The sequence below is a fragment of the Dama dama genome, chromosome 3 (assembly GCF_033118175.1).
Source record: "Dama dama isolate Ldn47 chromosome 3, ASM3311817v1, whole genome shotgun sequence".
Lineage (NCBI taxonomy): Eukaryota > Metazoa > Chordata > Mammalia > Artiodactyla > Cervidae > Dama > Dama dama.
In genome coordinates, this window is record NC_083683.1 from 58,587,936 (window position 1) to 58,609,833 (window position 21,898).

General features: G+C 36.1%; 1 protein-coding gene across 7 annotated transcripts in view; it reads right to left on the reverse strand.

The window, feature by feature from the left end:
* CNOT2 (CCR4-NOT transcription complex subunit 2) overlaps positions 1 to 21,898 on the reverse strand; it is a 120,165-nt gene that overhangs the window by 74,395 nt on the left and 23,872 nt on the right. For 4 of the 7 annotated variants that reach the window (XM_061130012.1, XM_061129984.1, XM_061129994.1 and 1 more), the window contains exon 2: positions 4,004 to 4,076. In XM_061130012.1, the coding sequence (XP_060985995.1) occupies positions 4,004 to 4,051 (48 nt within the window). In that variant the 5' untranslated portion in view covers positions 4,052 to 4,076. Of the gene's footprint in view, positions 1 to 4,003; positions 4,147 to 21,898 lie in introns of all 7 variants that reach the window. The other 3 variants (XM_061129976.1, XM_061130002.1, XM_061129973.1) reach the window with 1 other exon arrangement.

Sequence of the window (21,898 nt, forward strand, 5' to 3'; positions counted from 1 at the left end):
AATTTATTATTTTTTTTCTATTCAAAATTCTAAAATTTTGAATTTTACAGTACAGAATATAGGGTACCACTTCCTAAAAAACTGACACACAATAAAGATGCACCTGTATACTGAACTATGTATGTAACAAAAATATAAAAACACAAACAATGAAACAAAATTCAAACTAGTAAGTACTTACGGGGAAGGAAGCAATTTGAAGGGTGGGGCATGGAAACATCTACATTAGGTACAATACACAAGCTGCTGAAATGTGTGTATTTGTTAAAAACAATAACACATCACATTTGCACTTATATAATTACTAGAAAAAAAAGACACACTAAATTGTTAACAATAAAATTACAAACTTATACATTCTATAGCTCTGTAATTAAAAAATAATAAAATGGAAATAAAATATTTAGTGGGAGGAGGAGAGAGGAGGAAACAGCAATACAATCACTGCCATCGTTTGTTCTCTGACATGATATATTTCACAAAGTTAATGTGGTATTTTAGATTATGAGGTATTCTTAAGGGACACAGAGACTGGGATGCATTAGATCCAGTTTATAGATAATATACATTGAACTAGCCAACATATAACATGATTAGTAAGCTCAAATTAAAAAAAGTAATATCCTAAAAATACTGGATGTATATATGTAGCATTTCCCTCAGCACCGTGTGCAATTTCTGTAACTTCTTTCTTTGTTTATTTTTATTACATCGATATGCCTTTGAACACCTATTATGTAACTGAAACCATTTGGTACTGGCAATACCAAAATATCAATAAATATGGCTCCAGTTTTCAAGAAGCTTAACATACAGAAACACTGTCTAATACAACTTTCTACAATAATGGAAAAGTTCTGTATCTGCACTGTTCAATATGGCGGCCATTAATAGCATGCAACTATTGAGGATTTGCAACATGGCTGACATAACTAAGAATTTAAATTATTTTATTTTATTTACATGAATTTAAATACCACTTATGGGGCTAGTCCCTATGGTATTGGGCAGCATGGGGCTATAGCAAGACAAGGAAAAAATAAACATAACTTTGGTTTGTCATGGTACACACTAAACTAGAAATAGGTACAAAGGTTATGAAAGCAAGGGAAAGGCCATCACTTTGAATGGCTTCTGAAAGTACTGATAGAAGAAAAGGCATCACATGAAGAGGAACCCAAACAAGTAAAGGCATACATGTAAAAGTGCACTGCAGGGAGATTCAAAAGTAGTTTTATATTACTCACGCAAAAACTCACTATAAACAGAGAAGACAATGGAAATAAAGGCATGTGGGATCACAATGCACAAAGATTATATGTAAGGTTTAGGAGCTCATCTTTATTGCATTAGAAAGGGGAATAGGTACTGGTAAGTTAACCTGGTAATTAATATGATTAGATCTGTGCTCATAGTTGGAATAAATTAGTGTAAATTAGAGGAATATAAGAAATTCTAGCCAAAAATTGGAGTTACATTTCCTTAGAAGAAGCTTGACAATTCTTCTAAGAATAAACTGTAAACCATTTATATGATTAAACTGTCCTGTCTGAACTAATATAGCAGTCTGTCCATCTAAATAAATTTCAAATACTCTATTCAAACTTTAGTACTAAAGAAATAAAACACAAAAAGTAGATAGCAGCAGAAAAATCAATACTTCAACCAATGCCCATTTGAAAGTCACTAAGTTTTAGCACAAAGTTGAGGAAATGCATCTTCCCAAGTAAGTTCCTAAGTCTTTAATCAAGTCCTCAATGAAATAAGAATTGGTAAAGTATTACCCTTTTTATTAAATTCTGGAACATTAGCTTATTATTATCAGAATGCTTAAATATCACTATAAGACATCAATGGCACTCCATAAATAAAAGGCATCAAAGAGAAATTAAAACAAGTAAGATAAATTAAAATAGGTATAAACATGAATACAAAGAAATCCTACTTTATCCATGAAAAACAACAAATAAAATTTCACAAACATGGAATTTTAAGAAATCCAAATCATTTCATCTCAGCATACATATACAGATTCTAAGTGCTACCAATACAGTAGTAATTTATCTACTATTCCTTTGAATTTCCCATATGTAATTAGTATATCATCATAATTATCAGACCAGAAATTAAACTTCTATACATGTACTTTCCAGAAGAGGCTTTTAAAAATAAAATAATTTTACAATAGAAATTTAAACAATTGTTTCCAAGAATATTCCAACATGCATTGACTGTCAGTAAGTAAAAAGAAAAGGGAAAATATTTTCAGGCAGAAAAACCCTAACTAAAAATGAATTTTCTGATAAGCTAAAAAGCCTGGATTATTTATAATAATGTGACTGAAACAGTGTGACTCTAAACAATTTTTTTTTTTAGCAGAATGAACAGAAACCAGGAAATCTCTTCATGTATAAAATATAATCTGATTTTTATTCTTAAGTGTAAAGTTTGGAATTCTCTATTAATATGATTTCATCAAGTAAATTAATCACACTGTGTGATGATACAAAACTTCTATACTTTCATTTTACAAACTGGATTACGAATACTGAAAAGCCACACAATCTAGAATTATGATATTCTTAAAAAAAAAAAAACTTAGCATAATCTACCAAAATACAGAACCACCCAAGTAGTGTAACCAATGGAAACTTGTATGAGTCAAGGTGGTTGGAAGCGGCTGTGAGGCAGCAGTCACAGCTAGTATGAGTGATGCACAAAGGCCAGGCTGACCAAGTCTGCAAGAGCAGTGCAGAGCAGAAAAGGGTGCAGAAGAACCGCTTCTGCATAGCCACAGCTTACTCTGGCTTATTAAATTCTAAAAATCTAGCAAGAAACTTCAGATATAAAATTGGGTCAAATTCTAGAAAGGTTAAATATGACTCTATTTTTCATTATGTATAGGACCTAAGTCTTGTTTTCAAAGGCTCTTTGTTATTTCACCATGAATTTTCTCCACTGTTCACTTTTCCAACCTAAGGGAAGAAAAGACTAACCAGACTAAAATTAATGATTAGAAGATAAATGGTTAGTTAACAAAGCTGCTACTATCACACCAGTTGCCTTCACAGCCTGCAGAGAATAACACCTGGTGCTAAGGGGCAGAGGGAGGTTGGATATGTATTTGTGAAAGAAGCCTAAAGTTTATTCCTACTTGAGTTATGAACTATTGCTTATTCTGAGTCACTATATCATTTGACATTAAATTATAGGCAAATTAATAAAACATATTTTCTTTGAGAAAATTAAATTCAAATGTTATGGGTTTAAAAAAAAATCACTATTTAATAGTACTATTGTTAAAATTCACCTTCTTTTAAAAGCTCAGAAAGAAACAGGAATATTACACTTCAACTATCCTTTCAGCATCCTTACACATTTAGTAGAGGATGGATATTATTAACTACCTAAATAAATGAGAGAGCAAGAATCCAGTATTGTGAGGAAAGCAAGCTAATGCTAATAGATAAGCTAATTCAATACAATTTGAGTGTCTGAGTACCCTGATCTCTATTTCTTTTATACTCTAACCAGTTGTGTCTACATTTCTGTGATGCTATAGTACCCTGAATATAGTCCAAGACTTCAGATTTAGTTTTATAGGAATAATATGTGTAAAGACAATCAACATTTTGTTTCATGGAATACTAACTCTGAATCCAGCCATGAAGTCATAAATTGTGTATTAGATAAACTAAGTTTTGACATATATATACACACCAGGAAATTTATGCTCTGACACTAAAAGAACATATACATGTTTATTATATAAATATATGTACATCATTTGTAATAATATAGATTTATTATAAGCATGGTTTAGTCTGAAAAATGTTCTCAACTATTTCAACTGTCTAAACCAACATGCATATTTTTAAAATTATAACCACAATTTTTCAAACTCAGGTGTATCCAACCTGCTGATTCCAATTAAATACAACATATTAAGCAGTTCATGTAACTATATGACCAATAGAAGAAAAGAGAAAAAAATTGATCTTACCTGGTAGTTTCTTTTCTCAGATAATGTATGTCCATCAGTCCTCACCATAGAGTCGTGTCCTTTCCTCACAGTACTGGAGGCAATCAAATAGAACTGTCACTCAAGGGTCGTGTCACAGGAAGGACCGCCCACCAGTTCTCCCTCTAGAGTGGAATTATCCAAAAGCCGTCATAATTACTAACATGTAAACATATGAACAGCAGCAAAAATATCCAATATGATACATAGAAAACAAAACCAAAAGTACTTTTAATATTCTCATTGATCTTCCTCTTAACCATCTAGGAAGGGCTGGACTGGCAGACATACTTTATTTGAAACAGAAGTTATTAAATATGAAAACCTTTTCCCTTGCAATTAAAACTGTCCGCCAGACCACACACATAGGAAGAAAGTTACAATGAATAAAAATGAAGTGGACAAATAAATGCAGCCCTGAATTGACATATTTTTTCTTTTAAATAAACATTCTCCTGTTAGTCTCAGAAATGTTCAGTTAATTCAGATCTAGTTATTTAATTTCAAATTCCTCTCCTCCAAATGCTTATTTATATAGCTGCTATTTATTCAGTTTATGAGGTTTATTCCTATGCCATAGGATGTGAATACATCATATAATCTTAGAATTGTAAACAGAGGCAAACCTAACTCAATAGTCCGTTAAAATTTACCCCAATGAAAAGTAGCAACAAATGTTATCTTTCTGGATGCCTTAGTCCTTCAGCCCTCCAATTTCACACATGCTCTAACAATCTGCGTTTTTACATTAGGGCAAAAAATTAACAGAGCTTATTTCTTAACCTGGCTAGAGATAAACAAGTCCAAAAATGACTAAGCACTGTAAACCTCAAGTACATTAAAAAAAAAAAAAAAAAATCACTGAGGCAGAGGTACTGATTGCTAGAGATGCTAACTCAAAAATGTAAATTGAATATGAAAGACCAAAAATTCAAAAGTGGTATCTACAAAGAATTTGCAAACAGCCATTTTCAAAACACAAGCTTTACTTTTACCTAACTTTTAGTAAAATGTTTACTGCTTGCAATGTGGGGCACCCAGGTTCGAGCCCTGGATTGGGAAGATCCCCTGGAGAAGGAAATGGCAACCCATTCCACTACTCTTGCCTGGAAAAGTCCATGGATGGAGGAGCCTCATAGGCTACCATCCATGGGGTCACAAAGAGTAGGACATGACTGAGCGACTTCTTTCACTTTCACTTTCCCCTAGGAAAGTAGTAAGTACCATACTTACTAAGTAACAACAGGTGCTAACCACTAAAAATTATATTCAAATTGAAAGCAATTATTTAACATCAGACAAAATTCACTTTGGAAGAGGATGATAAAAACATCTAATTTAAATTCATCAGAAATATGAACCAATTTTATTAAAACCAATAAACATGCATATACACAAACATATGGATTATCCCTAAAAAGCAATCTAGTAAGAAGAGCTGAATATTTTTCAAGGAAAACATTAAGATTAGTATTATTAGGTTTACATTTTAAAAAGAAGTCGTGTGATAAAAACCTATACTCCACCTCCCATTTTATGTTTGGTAACAAGTTAGTGGGTACTTAATTTTGACCATCTTACATTGTAAATGTTTCATTAAAATACTTCAAAGATGCCTGGCTCTATGGCAAAAATGTAACTGTGCATTACCAAATTTATATGTACTACTGGAATTAAACATCTCTTTTAAAAGTAACAAAGAAGAAAAGTTTTTTAAAGAATAAGTATATTTATCACTTTAAATATAATCCTAGCAAGGAACTGGATTACTCATAAAGAAAAATGATCTAGTGAATTGGGGTGGGGGGGATGTCAAGAACAGTTTAAGTGACATACATTCAACTCCAATTTAAACGTTCATGACAGTCACAAAATGAGAAGAAAAGTATTTATTATGCATCCCACATCCCCAAAACAACATTAACTCTGTTTCAATGTATTTTATAATATTAATAGGTTAAAACAGCACTTGCCTCATTACCATGTTCATGACAACTCTGAATTCAGTGAACAGTAAGTATAAAATTTCAGTTTTTTCTTAGGAAATAAGCATGTTTCCCTTCTTAAATAAGTTTAAAAATAAGTTGATGCACTTATCTTCCATTTGTACTAGTTTAATAAAAGATATGTCAGAAATCTAAAGTCAGGCAAGGCTATCCCATTTTCAACAGCATAACATTATACATATTAAAGAGATGATTAGGACTTTTTCTACTAAATAATATTATCATTAAAAATAAAAGTTAATATTTAATCTGTACATTCACCAGATAAGAGAAAAATACTAACTTTGGAGTACTATGGATTAGTACAAAAGTAAAACTTTTTTCTTTTGTTTCCCCAGCGTGGGTAACGTTAAGTATTTCATGGCTTAGGGTTTCAAACAACAGCCACTATAGGCACACCTCCAAGAACTGCAGGTTCGGTTCCAGGTCACAGCAACAAAGCAAATATTACAGTGAAGCAAGTCATGCAAATTTTTCGGTTCCCCAGCGCACCTAAGTATTTGTTTACACTATACTGCAGCCTGTTAAGTATACAACAGCATTATGTCTTAAAAGAAAAACAATGTACATCCCTCAACTTTAAAAAAAAATTTATTGCTAAAAAATATTAACCATCTCTGGAGCCTCCAGTGAGTCATCATCTTTTTTAAATAGTAACATCAAAGATCACTGATCACAGATCACAGAAACAAATACAAGAATGAGAAAGTCTGAAATAATCTGAGAATTCCAAAATGGGATAAAGACATAAAGTGAGCAAATGTTGGAAAAACACCAACACCTGTTTGATGCCACAAACCTTCAATTTGTAAAAACACTATAGAATTAAGCACAATAAAATGAAGTGCAGCTGTTAGGGGAACCACTGACTGAAACTACCCACCCTGGCCAGACATGTGAGTCCACTTAACAACAGGAGGCTTTGGTGAGGAACTCAGACCTAACAAGCTACCACCAACTGGAATAACTTGGGAGAGAGAAGACCCCAGTCCACATGTCCATCAACCTCTCAGAGTCCTCCCTGGCTGAGTGACACATGTGCCACCAGGAAGGACCCCGAGTCAGAATGACTGGCCAGAGACAACCCTGAAACTAACCCCCGTTCGATAAAAGCCAAGACTACAAGCCACGTGGCAGAGCAGCCCTCCTGGGTCCCCTAACTATGCCGCTCTTACCTGGACACCCCTTCCTAGTAAAGTCTCTAGCTTTGTCAGCACATGTGTCTCCTGGGACAATTCACTTTTGAGTGTTAGACAAGAGCCCACTCGTGGGCCCTGGAAGGGGTCCCCCCTCCTGCAACACAATGAGACAATAGTGTGCCTGAATATGTCCTAACCAATATAGGGATCAATATTCTATACTGAACAATAACTAAGAATCATTATCTTCTTTTAGTAAACAAAGGAAAAAAGAAATGAAGGTACTCCATTTTCTTCTAGGTAAACAGATAACATCTGTCAAAATGATCTTATATTAAACTAACATTTGTCACCACTATCCTATATTAAATAAAAATGCTCAATAATAGACTGTGTTGATGCTCATATTAGGAATGGAAGGACAGTGAATAGATAAAAAAGTGTGAATAGACATGTGAGACAGAGAATATGTGAAAGAAAGTAAACATGAGAAAGAACATGCACCCTAAGTGCCTAAATTTACTAAAGTTCATGCACTGTTTTCCTCGTAAATTTTAAAAAGTCATAAAAGACAAATATAAAACTAAAATGAAGTTTTCTATAAGGCAGTGATGCCAAGACAGAAAAACAGATTGTATTTACCTTTCTACCTTAAATAACTAAAAAACTAGGAAAAAATATATCAAACAATGATTTTCAGAAACTGAACATCATCTCAGGCCAGAGATCATCAAGAGAAAAGACGAAATGAAGTAAGCTTTATTGCCTATAGAGTTATGAGGATGAAACACAGGGAGGGGGTTAGGGGCTGGAGCCCAATCTGAGCCTCAAGAGTCTCTACGAGTTAAGAAAAAAAGAGTTGAATTAGGGGAACCACCAAAACAGCTAGAATTTCCAGGCCAAATGGAGAGAAGGAAGCTGCAGACAAAGGGCTCCAAAAGTCTAGAGAGAGCGTCTCAATGTTTTTGCTAAATCTGTGCATGCATGTGAAAAAAGTTGTTGAGTCTGAAGAAAAAGTCTCTGAAAAGGAGTAGTCAGAATAATCCCCTCAAACTCATGTTCCCATCAACCAGTTAAAGGCACTCAGTCGTGTCCGACTTTTTGCAGCCCAATGGACTGAAGCCTGCCAGCCTCCTCTGTCCATGGAATTCTCCAGGCCAGAAGACTGGAGTGGGTAGTTTATCCCTTCTCCAGGGGATCTTCACACAACAGGGATCAAACCCAGGGATCAAACCCAGGTCTCCCGCATTGCAGGCGGATTCTTTACCTTCTGAGCTACCAGGGAAGCCCCTCCCATCAACCAGAGTAGACCTTTTAACAGGGGGTACTGAATAGAGTTAAAAAAATAATGAAACCAAAAGAGCTTTAAACCAAAGAATTTTCTTGACGCGCACTAACACAGCTTAAAACCAAGCCTCAAAAAGATCAAAACAATCCTAAATAACATTATACCCCAAAATAAAGCCCAAAATATTTAAAATAATATAACATCAGTATTAAATAATGTAAAATTAAATGTCTAGCATCCAGTCAAAAACACTAGCTATGCAAAGAAGCAGGAAATACAATCCACAAGGTGAAATATAAAAATGGAAAGAAAAAAAACCCAACAGTGATACAGATGATAGAATTAGTGGACAAGGAGGTTAAAAGGTATTGTAGATGTATTCTATACATTTAAGCAAATAAAGAAAACTATGAACATAATGACAGAAATGCAAAGTATCAAACTGTATCATGCTCTTGGTGGTGGCGGTTAGATGACTCTACACATGTGAAAATACCACAGAATGATAAAAACATGAAAAGGTGAACGCATGAAGAAAATGGTGAAGTGAGTTAATCTGCATATCTAGTCAGTTATATTGACTTCTGGTTTTGATAATTAATGCACTCTAGTTATGTAAGAAGACATCACTGGAAGAAGACAGGTAATGGGCATCTGTACTATTTTTGCATCTTATGAATTTATAATTATTTGAAAGTCCAAAGATTCTTTAAAGGCTCAAACTGATCATTTTAGAGATAAAAATCTAATATCTGTAACTAAACATGCACTGGAATTCTTCTGGAATAAAAAACATCTTAATGAACTTGAAAAGAAGGCTTAATGAACTTGAAGATACAGCAAATAGAAAAAAATGCAAAGTTAAACACAGTGAGAAAAGAGGCTGTGGGGGGGGAGGAGCCATGGGACAATGAACTGTGAGTTAATATCAACGGCGGCAGTGAACTGCTGAGCAATATCACAGAGTCTAAAATTAATGTAACAGTATCCCAGAAAGAGTGCAAGAGCAAGAAGGACACACACAAAAAAAACAAAACGCCAAATTCTTCCTAATTTCATGAGAACTATAAACTCATAAATCCAGTAACTTCAACAACCTCTAAGGAAAACCAAAAAACAAGATTATCATTTGAGAGTCAAACTACTGAAAAATAGTAATAAGGAAATCATAAAGCAGTCAGAAGGAGAAAAAAGAATATACATAGAGAAACAGAGACATAAATGACGGCCAACTTGTCATCAGAAACAAGAGGAGAAAAATTAACTTTTTTTTGGATGGGGTGGGGTGAGGCTTGTGAGATCTCAGTTCCCAGATCAGGAGGAACTGAACCCAAGCCATGACAGTAAAAGCCCAGAATCCTAACCTCTAGGTCATCAGGGAATTCCTCTCAATATTTTTAAGCTATAGAAAGAAAGAGGAAAATAAAACATTCAACCAAGAACTCTATCTAAAATATCTTTCAAAAATGAAAACAAATACAGTCACTATGGAAGCGTTTGGCAGTTTTTGTTTATTTTTTATAAAGTTAAACATACACTTAACATATATATAGCCCAGCAATTGTGCCCCTGGGTATTTATCAAAGTGTACTAAAAATTAACGCTCATACCAACCTACGTGTGAACGTTTATACCAAGAAAGGGGTCCTTCAGTGTGTGTGCGCTTAGTCGTTCAGTCATGTCCGACTCTGCAACCCCATGGACTGTAGCCCACCAGGCTCCTCTGTCCATGGGGATTCTCCAGGCAAGGATACTGGAGTGGGTTGCCATGCCCTCCTCCAGGGGATCTTCCCAACCCAGGGATAGAACCCAGGTCTCCTGCATTGTAGGCAGATTCTTTGCCATCTGAACCACAAGGGAAGGGATAAATAAAATGGTATATCTATACAACAGAATTCTATTTAACAATTTTTAAAAAGCTATTAATTCATGCAACATGGATGAATATTAAAAGCACTTCCTAAGGGAAAGAATTCAGACCAAAAAGGGCATATAGTGTTTCCATCCATATGACATTCTGGAAAGGCAAAACTATAGAGACAGACAATAGATCAAAGGTTGCCAGGGAACTGGAGAGGGTGGAGGAGTGACTGACTACACAGGAGACAAGAGGGAACTTGCATGTGCTGAAATCCATAGAACTCAACAACAGGAAGAGTAAAGCTGAATGTATGCAAATATAAAAATCAACCAGGAGTCTAGAAATACAAAACTGGCAAAACAGTAACTGTATTACAAATGTTTGGCATATCCACACTGAAGAGGGCATGGAAAATGGCGCTGATCTTAATAACGTTGGTAGACAGTATTCTGACTGGTAACTGTAGCAGAAAAAAAAGAACTGCATATGAACACTGTGTTCTGGTTGGTGAAGCGATTCCTTACAAGGCTACAGATTAGTAGTAATGCTGAAACAACTATACATGTCTACTGAAGACAAGCGATCAGTAAAATAGATGGTGGCGGGTGGGAGCCAGATTTTCCACTTCAGTGAAGTTACAGGTAAAGTAAGCAAGGAGCAACAGCAAGAACAAACTATGTAGAGCTGGAATAGAGTCAGAGACACCTCTACTGGAACCAGTTTGTTCTCAACTATAAAACACTTAAATAAGGTAACCATTCAGGTTATTAGAGATGGATCACTTTATTGGTATGTTGTGTGTTGCTTGAAAGTAAGTTTGTAAAATGCTACATATATCAAGCTTGATAAAGTAGTATTTAAAGGATGTGTAAGAATGTAAACAAATGGGAAAAAAAAAAAAACCCTTAAAATAGATTTAGTCATGCTATCTGCCTAAATTTGACAAGAAGCCAGTAAAAGGGAAACTATAAACCAAATCTTACATAAGAAAAAAAAAAGCAGGCTTATTCATCCTACGCATTTCCCTAATATGAGGCTAACAAAAATTAAGCACATAATATTCTCTAAATAAACACAAACTGAATCCTGATTTTTATTTCAAAAAGAGATTTCTCAAAACAAGAAATCAGTTAATCATGAGTAAAATTTCTAGAAAATTTACTTTATTAGAGAGGAGAAATAATCATTAACTTTATTCTCCATATTCTATTAAGTTCTATATATCATTATCATACAAAAATATTATACCTTGAAAAACAAGAATCAGACAATCTGAATTCTAGTTAGTACTAGCCTGACCAATCTCCTGTCTTCAGTTTCCTAGTCTGTAAGATAAAGTGATCAATTTACATGAATTTTTTTAATGTGTGCAGCTCCAATGTTCTGTGTCAAAGCAATCCATTTAGGAAAGTGGACAATTACAGTTGATTTTTTCCCATATTTTTTCCTCCCACTTTATTTCTCAGTAGTACGTTACAACACTGCCCAAACATTTTGAGGGTTGAGAATGATATCTAAAAGAGTTTAATTTGGTAGTTATTACTACACTCAACTAAGCTACAATGTGAATTTGGTCAGGTTAAAAGAGTTGAACTTGTTAGGCAGGTTTTATTTTCTGATATATTATATTCCAGATAAGTTATTAATTAGAACACATTACCAGATGTAACCAATTTCACTGAAGCTCAACAAAAGCTGAAGTAAATGCACACAGCATAAATCTTAGGCTTCTCAAATTCCAGAACTGTTTCAAAGAAACGTTTTCTTGTTAGTAGGTAGGCTGTAGTTACAAAGGTATTATAAACTATTTTCTGACCTAATTTTTGGTTCGATCACATAGATAAATGTTTTCAAAATTCTGAATTGATGACTTATGTTATATACAAGAAATGTGGGCAGACAAAATAAAAATAAATAAAACTCAGGAATTTCTGTTTCATACCAAACTTAGTCTGGGAAAATGTCACATTAACTAAAAATAGTTCTTCTGAATGTTTCAGTAATACAGGTTTCATGGGTCTATGATTAACATGCAAAGTGAAAAGTCACCAACAAAGAAAACCAAAATAAATCACTTTTAATAAATAATAACCATTCTTTTAAAATCCGCTTCCTCCTGGTTGTCGTAATTTAATGCTTTATAACTTAACTTTGTGCGTCTCTATTTTTCCCACTGGTCCCAGTCCTGACACACCACTTCCGGCGTGTCTGTGCAGTTCTGTCACATAGATTTCAAGGAGCTTTCCAGGCGCCTGACACGTGCTGTGCGCTGCTGAGTCACTCAGTCGTGTCCGACTCTGTGCGACCCCCTGGCCTGTAGCCCGCCAGCCTCCTCTGTCCATGGGATTCTCCAGGCAGGAATACTGGAGTGGGTTGCCATGCCCTCCTCCAGGGGATCTTCGCAAGAAAGGGATGGATAATAAAAAATCAACAGTCTAAAGGCCCAGCATCTCAAGACAGAAAACATCTACTACCAAGTCTTAAAAGTTCCAAATAAAATGAAATACAATACAGTCCTACTGAAATGTAATGACAAAAGTTCAATATTTCTGAACCACAGGCTTTCCAATTAAACGCTCCTCATTTGTTTTAGTCTTAAATTACACTGGGGCCCGAAATTAAAACAATCAGGGGGTCTTCCTCTGCCTGAAACTTACATATATGTTTAGATGAGTTGCTTAACCTCTGTGTGATTCAATTACTTCATATTAATGTAGTAATATCTACAAAGTCTAGGTCACAAGTAAGATCAAAAAGTTCAAAATAAATTTACAATACAAAAACCTCATTTCAGTAAATAGCTGTTTAATTAGATCAGACTACCAGATGCGTTTAACAATCTGAATGTGTAAATGGCCAAACTATTAGTACTTACTAATTTTCTGTGAAGAACTGAAGCTTGGAAAAGACACTGATGCTGGGAAAGATTGAAGGCAGGAGAAGAAGGGGACGACAGAGGATAAGGTGGTTGGTTGGATGGCATCACTGACTCAATAGACATGAGTTTGAGCAAACTCCGAGAAATAGTGAAGGACAGGGAAGCCAGGCCTGCTGCAGTCCGTGGGGTCGCAGAGTTGGACACAACTCAGCAACGGAACAACAACAATTTTCTGCAAGTTTATAGCTAAAGAAAGTTATCAGAATTAAAGAAATGTTTTTATACCACTCATTGCAGTTAGTTACAAATCCACAAAGGTTTCCAAGGAGGAAGCAGCAACCACCAAAGCAGTCCCTCTAAAATAAGACCAGGTGATATTAGTCTTGGGACCTCTCTGGTGGTCCAGGAGTTAAGATTCCACAGTTCTAACGCAGGGGGCACAGGCTCAATCCCTGGTGGGGGGAATCCCACATGCCACACGGTACAGACAAAAAATTAGGGGGAAAAAAAAAAACACAAACAAACAACTTGGTTTCACAATTTACTCGAAGGGACTTACTGGTTCTATTGATTCAACAAGGAAATTTGTGTAAGTTATCATCTGCAAGTCAAATTCTTTAGAATATATACTAGCTCCTTTCTTAATACTCTCCCTTGCAAAATGGCTGAGCATTCAACAAATAATTTTATTTTATACCAGCAACTGAATATAGCACATGGGACCAGAAATCTGAAAACTGCAACTTTAATGCTAACAATTTCTATAGGTAATACATATATATTTTTCTCATAATTTATATAAGCTGTTCATTCTGATAGGGTGGTATTAGAAACTAACTAGTTCATATCAACTATTTAGACTTAATTACCAAATTTGTAACAATTAAGCTCACCAAATTACCTCATTAAGATGCTGCTCGTAACATAAATCTAGAAAGCCAGTTATATGTTAAAGCATGTATTTGAAACCTCAAAACTAATTTTTTTCAGGTTTCCTAAGAATATTAAAACAAAGCTTAAGTAGAAAGCAGAGAAGAATAATCACAGCTCTCCATTTAAAGATAACATAGTCAGTGAACACTAACTTATAGATATTCTGCCAACTCCTCAAAGTTTATTTTTTGTAAAACACAAAGCGGCAGCTACTGGTATACTGCTTTTTGCATGAAATACAAGGGAATAGCCACAGATGCTCTTCAAGGCACTGGTACGTGACTGTCTAGGACAATAACACAGACAAGAAGAGACAACAGGCCTGTTTATACAGAACAGAAACAGGCCGAAGGATTTACACTATTTTTAATCACAGAATGCACATCAGAATCACCGAGGGTTTTGGGGGTTTTTTCCCGTTATTGTTGTTTTTTAAGAAATATTGATACACCCTTGCCCATATCTTTGGAACCTGGTCATCAGTTTTTTGTTTTTTTTTTAAGTGCTCCAGATGATTCTAATGTATAGCCAGGGTTAAGACTTTATAGCCGAGTGAAATTCAAAAATGTTTTCACCTCAATGTAAGTACTAGACAAAAAGAAACATTATATATATTGAGAGTAATGTGTAAGAGCACTTTACATCTCCTATGCATGCCAATGCACCATTTCCTTGCCTCTAACTCTACCTCTGAGAAATAATGGTGGGCCTAAAAGATTAATTTTTAAACTGCTTTTTAAAAACACAAGATTTCTTTTGTTAAAATACATACACTGCAAGTGCAGAAGCAAATAATCAGAAGTAGATGAAAAATTCCAGTAAAACTTCATTACAAGAAATTTCTAATAAAAAAGTTCTTCTAATATATTCAATCAGTTCAGTTCAGTTCAGCCACTCAGTCATGTCTGACTCTTTGCAACCACATGAACCACAGCATGCCAGGCCTCCAGGAGTTTACCCAAACTCATGTCCATTGAGTCGGTGATGCCATCCAACCATCTCATACTCTGTTGTCCCCTCCTCCTCCTGCCCTCAATCTTTCCCAGCATCAGGGTCTTTTCAAATGAGTCATCTCTTCGCATTAGCTGGCCCAAGTGTTGGAGTTTCAATACTTTAGGTTTAAAAATACGTCCACTATCTTAACATTTCTTCCTAGAAATGCAATATTAAGTATCATTTGCAAGGCATGACGTACTGTGCACTTCAACCCTCAAAACAGTTCTATATGGTAGATATTACTGTCTACCTTTTTTACAGATGAGAAAAAAACCTCTGACAATAAGAAAATTACACAAGGTCAAGAGGTAGTTAAGTAAGCTATAACTGCCATAATTTGAGCTCATGCTCACTTGACGTGAATCCAGTCTTTACATATCTATATATGTATATACACACACAAAGATACAAGTGGAAGTGAAAGCTGCTCAGCTGTGCCTAACTCTTTGCCATCCCATGGACTACACAGTGCATGGAACTCTCCAGACCACAATACTGGAATTGTAGCCTTTCCCTTCTCCAGGGGATCTTCCCAACCTAGGTTTCCTGCATTTCAGAGGGATTCTTAACAGCTGAGCCACAAGGGAAGCCCCAAAGACATAAATGTACACGTATATATCTCATACCAATTACAATTTCATGAAGAAAGGTGATGTTTCTTCATGAAATGTAATTGGTATGATGGATATCATATAAATATCATAGATATAACATATATCTATCATACCAAATATGGTTTCAAGAAAAATGAAATCATTTTGGGAAATTCCAGCTGTCAAAAGTTCTACTCAAGTCTCACTATGATTCTAGAAGAAGGAAATCAGCAACAGGGTGACAAGTGACAGACATTAATCAGTTGGAATTTCAAAGTTCTAGAATCAGGAAATAAAGTACCCACAATATCCTTTCAGACACAGCTTCAGACAACTAAGAAAAAAAACAGGCACTATGTCACAAGGCAAACTGCTAAATTGTTTTGTTAAGTTTTAAAGCTAGATTACTATTGTCAATCTATGCTTTTGTGTCAACCTGTTTACACAGAAATTGGTAAATTCAATGTACAATTCTCTAAGGAAGCATCAAAATTCCTTAAGAAGCCCATTTCCTGTGCCTTTCTGAATTTCTGCAAATGCTTTCTACCTTTTAAATTCTCTCTCTATAGCAAGACACTCCTGGGTGACTCCTTAACAGTCCTCCCTGTGATTGCCATGGTTGTTCAGTGGTTCAACCCTACCCACATGACTTAAGGGGAAATTCTGATTGGTCTAAGTTAATATGATAATACAATGCCCCCTCCCAGCCCTATTCAGTAAATGATTTATGTAAGGGCATTAGAACCAACTCTGGCCAGTGAAATAGGGTAGAATTTTTAGGAAAGTAGGGTTTTAGGAAAGGAGAGGGGGACAGCCCCCTTTGTTCCCCTAAAAGTTCTATCAAGCTATCACAGTTAGAACTACTTACCGTAACCATCTTTCAACCATAATGAGAGCTAGTTTGGGGAATTCTCTGGCAATCCAGTGGTTAGGACTCCGCCCTCACTGCCAAGGGACTGGGTTCAATCCCTGATCAGGGAACTAAGATCCCACAAATTGTGGGTAGTGTGCTCAGAACCAACCAACCAACCCTATACAGAGCTAGCTTAAAGAGAATCTCACATTTTAATAAAGGCAGAACTGAAAGATGAAAAGAATTTTGCTCAGGCATTAATCCCAACTTGCAAATGTCCATTATTCCAGATATGAGAGAAACTGCACTTTATGCAGTTGAACCAAAATCTTCCTAAACCCTGAGGCTTATCCACACTTAATCCTTTAGTAATTTTTAAATTTTATGTAAAATCTTTCCAATGCATCCACCCTATTTTTCCAGAGCATATACACAAACAGCTTAAACAATAGTTCTTTCTACCTCATTATTTCATTAGCTTATATATACTTAGGCTAAAAGTTGCATTAACACTGGCATAAAAACAGCTGATTCTTAGCATATACCTAGCCCTGTAGGGCAAACAGTACATAAGTAAGCTAGAATGGTTCTTTAGCTGTAAGTGTTCAGAACACTCTAGACTATAGGAATTGAAAGCAGTGGTTTAAGAGCATGTCAGTTAAGTGAAATTTCGTTAAGGACACCTGTCACAAACACATTTCTGTACATGACTGATTATGTATTTAACAAAAAATATATCCTTTTTCTATGTGAAGTGGGGGATGGGGTGGGGAGGCAACTAAGAAATCCTACAAAAAAAGAAGGAAAAAAAAAACAAACCTTGGACAAATGTTTCCAGGAGAGAAAACTGAAGTAAACCCAGAGTCAAAGTAGTATGAGTATGACCTATTTTAGTCTCAACCCCAGCCAAGTGGCACTGCAGTAAGAGAAGAGAAACTATACAGAACCTTTAGAACCTTTAGCTGTTCCACTGCTAATGAATTAAAAATGACAAAATCCCACAATTCAAAAAGTTCAGGCAATACAGACAAAATGTATTATTTGCTTAATCTGTATAACAGCCAAATTCATTTCATCATATGTCATATCAAGGCTAACTACAGCGGTGTTCCATTGACAAAAAAAATTTGTTTTCTCTTTTAAGAAATATTAGCTGGACAAATTATTTCAAGTAGAAATTGATCAGAGATTCTGGAACAATTATTCAGTATTAAAACAGCCAAATACTCTTGATATTAATAATCATGTTATTTTCTACTTTCTAGCAAAAATATTTAACAAGCTTTACTATACCCCAAGACTTCCCTGGTAGCTCAGCTGGTAAAGAATCCACCTGCAATGCAGGAGACGTGGGTTCAATCCCTGGGTTGGGACGATCTCCTGGAGAAGGGAATAGGTACCCACTCCGGTATTCTGGCCTAGAGAACTCCAGGGACAGAGGAGCCTGGCAGGCTACAGTTCATGGGGTCTCAAAGAGTCAGACATGACTAAGTGACTTTCACTCACTGTATCCCAGGTAGTAAATGGAGGTTTCAATTAGAAATCCCAATATGAAGGACTTCACTGTGGTCTAGTAGTTAAGAATCTGCCTGCCAAAACAGGTGACACAAGTCTGATTCTTGGTTCGGGAAGATCCCACACACTGCAGGGCAACTAGGACCACATGCTCTAGAGTCTGCACCTCTAAATAAATAAATCTTTAAAACAAAAAAAGAAAGACAAGAAGGACCCATAAGAAGCACAGAACTAGAGAATTTATTTCTGGAATAAAAACTCCAATTTGTACAGATCTTGGGCTCAGAAACTATGTTTCCAAATTATTCTCCATAGAATTATAAAGCAATGAACACCACAAAGTTACAAATGGCAATAATATCCACATCTTTAACAGTAATATTTATTCATTAAGAAAAGCACTTAATATTTATTAAACACAATTTATGTTCACCTAACACACTAAATTAAATGTCTTGGCAGACTAATAAGAGCAGGAGTTCTTAATCTGGATTCTAAAAATATTTAGTTTGTTGGAAATTCCCTGGCAGTCCAGTGGTTAGGGCTCAGTGCTTTCACTGCTGTGGCCCAGGTTCAACTCCTGTAACTAAGAGCCTACAAGCCGTGCACTACAGCAAAAATAATAATAACTGATTAAAAAAAAATTTAATGCAGAGTTTGTTGATCAAACACAGTGGGTATGAAACTGGATGAGAAAAAGCTACATCTTTATTCTACTAATCTCTAACTGATATTTAGCATATCTTTAATTAAGAGCATAAGCAATAATCATCAAAAAGACCACAAATAACAAGTGTCGGCAAGGACGTGGAGAAAAGAGAATCCTTGTACTCTGTTGGTGGGAATATAAATTTGACAGCCACTGTAAAAAACAGTATGGAATTTCCTCAGAAAAACTAAAAAGAGAACCACCAATGATCTACCAATTCCATTCCTGGGTATTTATCGGGAGAAAATGAAAACACTCATCTGCATTGATACATGCACTCGCATGTTTACAGCAGCGTTACTCACAAGAGCCAGAGTAAGGAGGCAACAAAAGCATCCGTGCACAGACGACTGGACAAAGATGCAGCGGCGTGTGTATACACAGAGTGCTGCCAAGGCGCGTCAGTCGTGTCCGACTCTGTGCGACCCCATAGACGGCAGCCCACCAGGCTCCCATCCCTGGGGTTCTCCAGGCAAGAACACTCCAGTGGGTTGCCATTTCCTTCTCCAGTGCATGAAAGTGAAAAGTGAGAGTGAAGTCGCTCAGTCGTGCCCGACTCTTACCAACCCCATAGACTGCAGCCTACCAGGCTCCTCCGTCCATGGGATTTTCCAGGCAAGAGGACTGGAGTGCGGTGCCACTGCCTATACTATTCAGCCATAAAAAAAAGGATGAAATTTTGCCACTGGCAATAACATGAATGATGAACCTGGAGGGTATTGTGCTAACTGAAGTAAGTCAGAGGAAGACAAATGCTGTATCTTATCACTTACTGTGAAACCTAAAAATAAAGGAATGAATACAGCAATACAGAAAAAGACACAGAGAAGAAACTAGTGATTACCATGCAACTCTACGGCAAGAGAGAAGGGAGGAACAAGAAAAGGACAGGGAATTAGGAGGTACAAACTACTACATATAAAAAACTACAAGGATATACTGTATAGCACGGGAAATATAACCATTATTTTAAATTTAAATGAAGTGTAATCTATAAAAATTTAGAATCACTGTGCTATATAACTGAAACTAATATTATAAATCAATTACACCCCAATTTTTAAAAAGTGTCAAAAAAAAAAAAAAAAAAAAGGTAAGTAGCAAGCCACAGTGGGATGATCGCCAGCTGTGACTTTGTGACCTTGGAAAACGCAGGTATTTTCAAAGCACTTGCAGCTGCTTCAGGTCTCAAGTTCTCCTTCACATGCATCACTGGCCTCAAAACTACTCTACACCACTGGACACTGCTGATATGCACATCACTGAATTTACTTTTTAAAAGTAAATGTTTTAAAATTTTGTTTTAAAGTTTTACTTAAAAATCATATTCTAACTGGTGTCCTCATCAGCATGTATATTTAATGTTGCACAATTAAAATATTATTTTAGGAAAGGGTCCACATGTGTCAACAGAGAACCAAAGGCACTCACGGCCCAAAAAAGGATGAGAACACCCGGGAGAGAATTTCAGAGCAAGAATAAGACTTTGCAGAGGATAACAAAGCACAGCAATTTAAGAACAAGAAAAAGCCTCAGAGCATTTGTAGTTGAAACTCCTTGTTTTAGAGATAAAGAAATCGTGGTCTGGTGTCAGCATCCCTGTTCAAGGTCACACACACAACTAATTACTGACAGAACCAGAGAAAACAGAATCTACTGTTTTCTGGCTCAGGATTCAAGGCTAAATTAACCTTGATGAGACTTGGCTATAACAAAGCAAGACAGGGCAAAGACGACTCTGCAAATACATGCCAAAAAGTTATTACAGAGAGAAATTATACAGAAAGATGAGCTAGTCTGCAAAAGAAAAGGATGGGTCGAGGTGTGAAAGCATACTGAAGATAAATTCTACTACAGGGCATGCCAACACAGACGTTGAAAAAGACGAATAACAAAGCAAAAAGGTGACACCCTCTTTGCACAGAATGCATAGGCATAGTTCAAAGAGCTGAATATTCCAAACTTTATTAAAATATATTGTCTCTCCCACTTTTCCTGAAACATATACTTCTTGGTCATTTTTCCCACTTTATACAGTGACACAGGCAAAGAGAAATTTTTACTTTCCTCCTTATCTATGATAGTAAGTACAACAGCATAAGCGCAACAGCAAAAATCAAATAAGTTAGTATCCATAACAAGGAAACAACAGAAAGAGGTAGTTGCTACTACTCAATTCTAGCTAAATGCTACCAAGAAAAGAACTGTCACCTTAGAATTCTAGATAGAACAAAAGTGTCCCTCAAAAAATGAAGGTGAAATACATTTTCAGAGGAAAAAAAAAGACAAGATCATGAGACTTGTTCTAAAAACAGGAAGTTTCTTTGTGCAAAGGTAAATAATAAAGCTTAGAATTTCTTGAATGAAAAACAACAAAAATAGCAAACATGTGGTAACATATAACTGCCCAGGAGATGACAAACTTTTCTGTAAAGGGCCAGCCTGATGATAACAGCAGGTTAGGAAGCGACAGAACCTGACACGGAACAACAGACTGGCTCCAAATCGGGAAAGGAGGATGTCAAGGCCGCATACAGTCCCCCTGCTTATTAACTTCTATGCAGAGCACACCATGCAGAATGCCAAGCTGGATGACGCACAAGCTGGAATCAAGATTGCCGGGAGAAATATCAGTAAGGTCAGATATGCAGATGACACCACCCTGATGGCAGAAGGACTTCCCTGGTGGCGCAGACGGTAAAGCATTTGCCTACAATGTGGGAGACCCAGGTTCGATCTCTGGGTCGGGAAGATTCCCCTGGAGAAGGAATTGGCAACCCACTCCAGTACTCTTGCCTGGAAAATCCCATGGATGGAGGAGCATGGTAGGCTACAGTCCAGGGGGTCACAAAGAGTCGGACAGGACTGACAGACTTCACTTTCTTTCTTTCACTTATGGCAGAAAGCAAAGAGGAACTAAAGGGCCTCTTGATGAAGGTGAAAGAGGAGTGAAAAAGCTATTCTAAAACTCAACATTCAGAAAACAAAGATCATGGCATCCAGTCCCATCACTTCACAGCAAATAGATGGGGAAACAATGGAAACAGAGACAGACTTTATTTTCTTGGGCTCCAAAATCACTGCAGATGGTGACTGCAGCCATGAA